The sequence below is a fragment of the Castanea sativa genome, chromosome 3, assembly GCF_040712315.1.
Source record: "Castanea sativa cultivar Marrone di Chiusa Pesio chromosome 3, ASM4071231v1".
NCBI lineage: Eukaryota > Viridiplantae > Streptophyta > Magnoliopsida > Fagales > Fagaceae > Castanea > Castanea sativa.
Window position 1 is genome coordinate 22,877,941 of NC_134015.1, and position 3,850 is coordinate 22,881,790.

At 34.1% G+C, this 3,850-nt stretch overlaps 1 protein-coding gene across 1 annotated transcript; it reads left to right on the forward strand.

Annotated features, from left to right (window-relative positions):
* The first annotated feature begins 434 nt into the window (after positions 1–434).
* Positions 435–1,754, forward strand: LOC142626847 (uncharacterized). The gene is made up of 2 exons (XM_075800555.1): positions 435–878; positions 962–1,754. The coding sequence occupies exons 1-2, from the start codon at positions 523–525 to the stop codon at positions 1,239–1,241; spliced, it is 636 nt and encodes a 211-aa protein (XP_075656670.1). The 5' UTR covers positions 435–522; the 3' UTR covers positions 1,242–1,754.
* The last annotated feature ends 2,096 nt before the right edge of the window (positions 1,755–3,850 follow it).

The window sequence follows — 3,850 nt, forward strand, 5'->3', positions numbered from 1 at the left end:
GGGTGGACAGATCCACAAAAAAGGCCACTTATCAATTTTATGGCTACATCAGATAAATGACCACTTTTTATCAAATCCATTGATGGTACCAAAGAGTACAAAGACAAGCACTTCATTTCTGATTTGTTTCTAAAGGTCATTGGTGAGGTTGGACATACTCATATTGTCCAAGTTATTACTGATAATGCATCTGTTATGAAAGCAGGATCTATTGTTGAAGCTGAATATCCTCATATATTTTGGTCACCTTGTGTTGTGCATACCCTCAATTTGGCCTTGAAGAATATATGTGCACCTAAGAATTCTTTGCAGAATGAGGTTGCATATAATGAATGTAACTGGATTGCACAAGTTTCAGATGAGGCAACTTTCATTCGTATTTTTATCACAAATCATTCTATGAGATTAGCAATTTTTAATTCATTTTTCCCTTTGAAGTTACTTGCTGTTGCTGAAACACGATTTGCTTCAATAATCATCATGCTTAAAAGATTGTTTCAAGTAAAATAGCATCTTCGAAATATGGTCATTAGTGAGGAATGGATGTCATATAGAGAAGATGATGTAGGAAAAGCTCAAACTGTGAGGGATTATGTTTTGAATGATTTGTGGTGGGACAAGGTTGCATATATTCTGAGATTCACAGGACCTATTTATGAGATGCTTCGAGTGGCTAACACGGATGCACCCATTCTCCATAAGGTATATGAAATGTGGGATTCCATGATAGAAAATGTGAAGAAAGAAATATACCGGCAGGAAGGCAAGGAAGAATATGAGGAGTCTCCATTCTATGATGTGGTACATGCTATACTTATTGAACGGTGGACTAAAAATTGCACACCACTTTATTGCCTAGCCCATTCCTTGAATCCAAAGTAATTTTTCTATCTCTTTAATCTTTTTTTTTTTCTTTTTTTTTTTAATATTCTTTAGGCATTTCTAATTTGCTTTTAACTAGGTATTATACTAATCAATGGCTTGAGGAAGTCAGAGGTCGTGTTGCGCCACACAAGGATGCTGAACTTTCTACGGAGAGAAACAAGTGCCTCAAAAGATTTTTTCCTGATATTGATGATAGGAAGAATGTTACTATGGAGTTTGGTTTGTTTTCAGGAATTAAGGCTTATGATGATGATAACATGGATGATAGGTGGGTCTTGGATCCAATGCTTTGGTGGTCAAATTATGGGTCCAGGTTGCCAATGCTTCAAACTTTAGCTCTAAAGCTTCTTGGATAGCCTTGCTCATCATCATGTGCTGAGAGGAATTGGAGTACATATGGCTTCATCCATTGTATGAGGAGGAATAGAATTACTCCTAAACGTGCTGAAGATTTAGTGTTTGTTCATTCTAATCTTTGGCTTCTTTCAAGAAGGAGAGAAGAGTACACTAAAGGAAACTCTAAGAAGTGGGACATTAGTGGAGATACTTGGAATGAACCATTTGGAGGACCTGGGTTGCTTGAGATTGCTTATCTCACACTAGATGAGCCAGAGATGGAGATAAGTCTTGTTGAGAATGATGACTATATTGATGACGATGATGATGTTGTTGTTCTGAGATCCTTTTATGTTTTTAGTTATCCTTTTATGTTTTTAGTTTGATATTGAACTTCTTGTTTTATGGTAATCTTGACAGTTTAAAGTTTGGTTTCCTTTTATGTTTGTAGTTTGATGTTGAATACTTGAATGTAGCCTATTTAAACTTTTGGAGTTTGGTTTGTACTCTAAACACTTTATGTATATTATTGTATTACTTTGGGTGTTAATTTGCTTATTTGTAGTTGTTACATAATTTAATTTTTAGACATAAATGTATTTTATGTCTAAAAATATTTTAAAAAATGCCTAAATATAAATTTTAATTAATTATTTAATTGCTGTGTCTATGCCGTCTCGTGTCCTTATTTTTCAAAATTTGCCGTATCGCCGTGTCCGTGTCCGTGCATCATAGCTCAGATCTAGTGATACCCTTCATTTGTTTCTTAGTTTTCTCCCAATTTGTATTTAATTTCTTCTTTGTTTTTTTTTTCCGCTTGTAATTTTTTGGACTACTTTGTGCTATTTGCATAAGGTAGCTTTTTATATATACATCTTTCTTACTTATCCAAAAAAAGAAAAAGAAAAAAGAAGAAGAATAGAACGGTGGAATAGAATACATGTGGCTGGCCCTTACTAGTCTGATAAGGATCCATGTCTGACCCCAAAGTGTTTGGACTAAGGCTTAGTTGTTGTTGTTGAAGGTTATTTATGAGAATTACATTTCTTTTGTAATGCTAAAGAAAACCCTAAGAAAAAAAACTCTGGCCCCACTGTTGATTAAATCCTGTCCATACATTAAAACCTTAATTAAAAATTCTGAAAAAATGTAAATTGTCAAAACAATAATCTACTATGTATTAGCTGACTTCCAGACTCTTATTGGATTAAAAGAACTTCTTAAAATGAGTAGGGTCCATGAGCTAGTATAGGGCATCCACAATGGATAATTCTTCTCCAGACAGCCCAATGGTACAGCATCACTAATTTCCATGTGCATCTCTCCATGAGAGGTTCAGTATGAAATTGTTGATTTGTTCTGATATAGTTGATAAAAAGTTAAATTAATTTATATTTCTTGTTAGTAAGGACTAAATGAATTTATTTGAGTCTTAAGTTATAATATGTTTTCTAGCTTCTTTGATATTTGCAGGTATCGATTGTTAGCCACATTCTGTCTCTAGTGAGCCTCTTGTGCTTCAGATCCCCCGGTCCCTTTATTTCGAGGGATACCATTGTGCATGCGGTTCAAACAGTTGTTGATGGTTTTTTGGAAATGTGCATTGCCTTTATACACTTTAATTTATCTGTGTTCCTTTGTGGAGCCTTATGTTCATATTTGTTCTTACTGTTGTCGATAAGATTAATTTCACCCAGATAGAGTTTTCCTAGTGATATTTGCTTTTTCATCCAATATGTTTTTCTGTTTCTGGGTTTTCTGAAATTTCTCTTGAAAATTCCTGATCTCTTTCTTATTTCTTAGTGGTTCCTTGCATTGTGCAGTTTATAGTATAAATGCATTATAAAATAGCAGCAATTGTTCATAATGGGCATAAATGTCATCGGTTGGCTGGAATTGAGGTTCTTATAAATATTCTCAGGCACAGAGCTTCTGTTTCAAGTACTTGTAAGTGAGTTTACATTGAGAAGCATTATGTTTAGTTGTTAGTGTGAAGTACTTATAATTTTCCCATTGGTATCTATTTTGGCCTGTTAAGATGTGGTTGAGGTGGACAGGAAGTGGAGCTGTTGTTTAAGGCCTCATATGTTTAAATTCCCCTTTCAAAAAGTCTTCTCAGATTTGGTGGGGCCTAGAGGTTTAGATTTAGGCTTCAAAAGATTTTATTTTAATAGCTCTGTTCAAGTAGTTTTGAAGTCAGCTTGCAGCCACTTTTGTTGTCTCTTCTTCTCTCTTCTTTCTTATCTATATTTTATAATTACTTTGTCCTTCTCCCCCCCTTATCTCTTCTTTTTTTATTTTTGAAGTTGTTCTCCAAGTTTCAATTATTAGTGAGGGTATATGATCACTTTGCTGGATGTTCATAATGTAATTTGTGATGGTTGCTTTTTGATTGGCTAATTTTCGTTTATATTTCGGATTTTCTAGGTCTGGGGGTGCTTCACTTTTTTCTTTCTTCTTTATCATTGGTGGATATTATATTTTCACTTAATGCTGTGAATTTTTACGGTACTGTTGTTTGAAAATTAGGCTATTAATTAGTTTTCAAGTTATTCAGGGCCGATTTTGTTCAATTATGTCTCATTGCAGTCAATATGACTTCTCATTGAGATTGTCTACTTTTGAATTT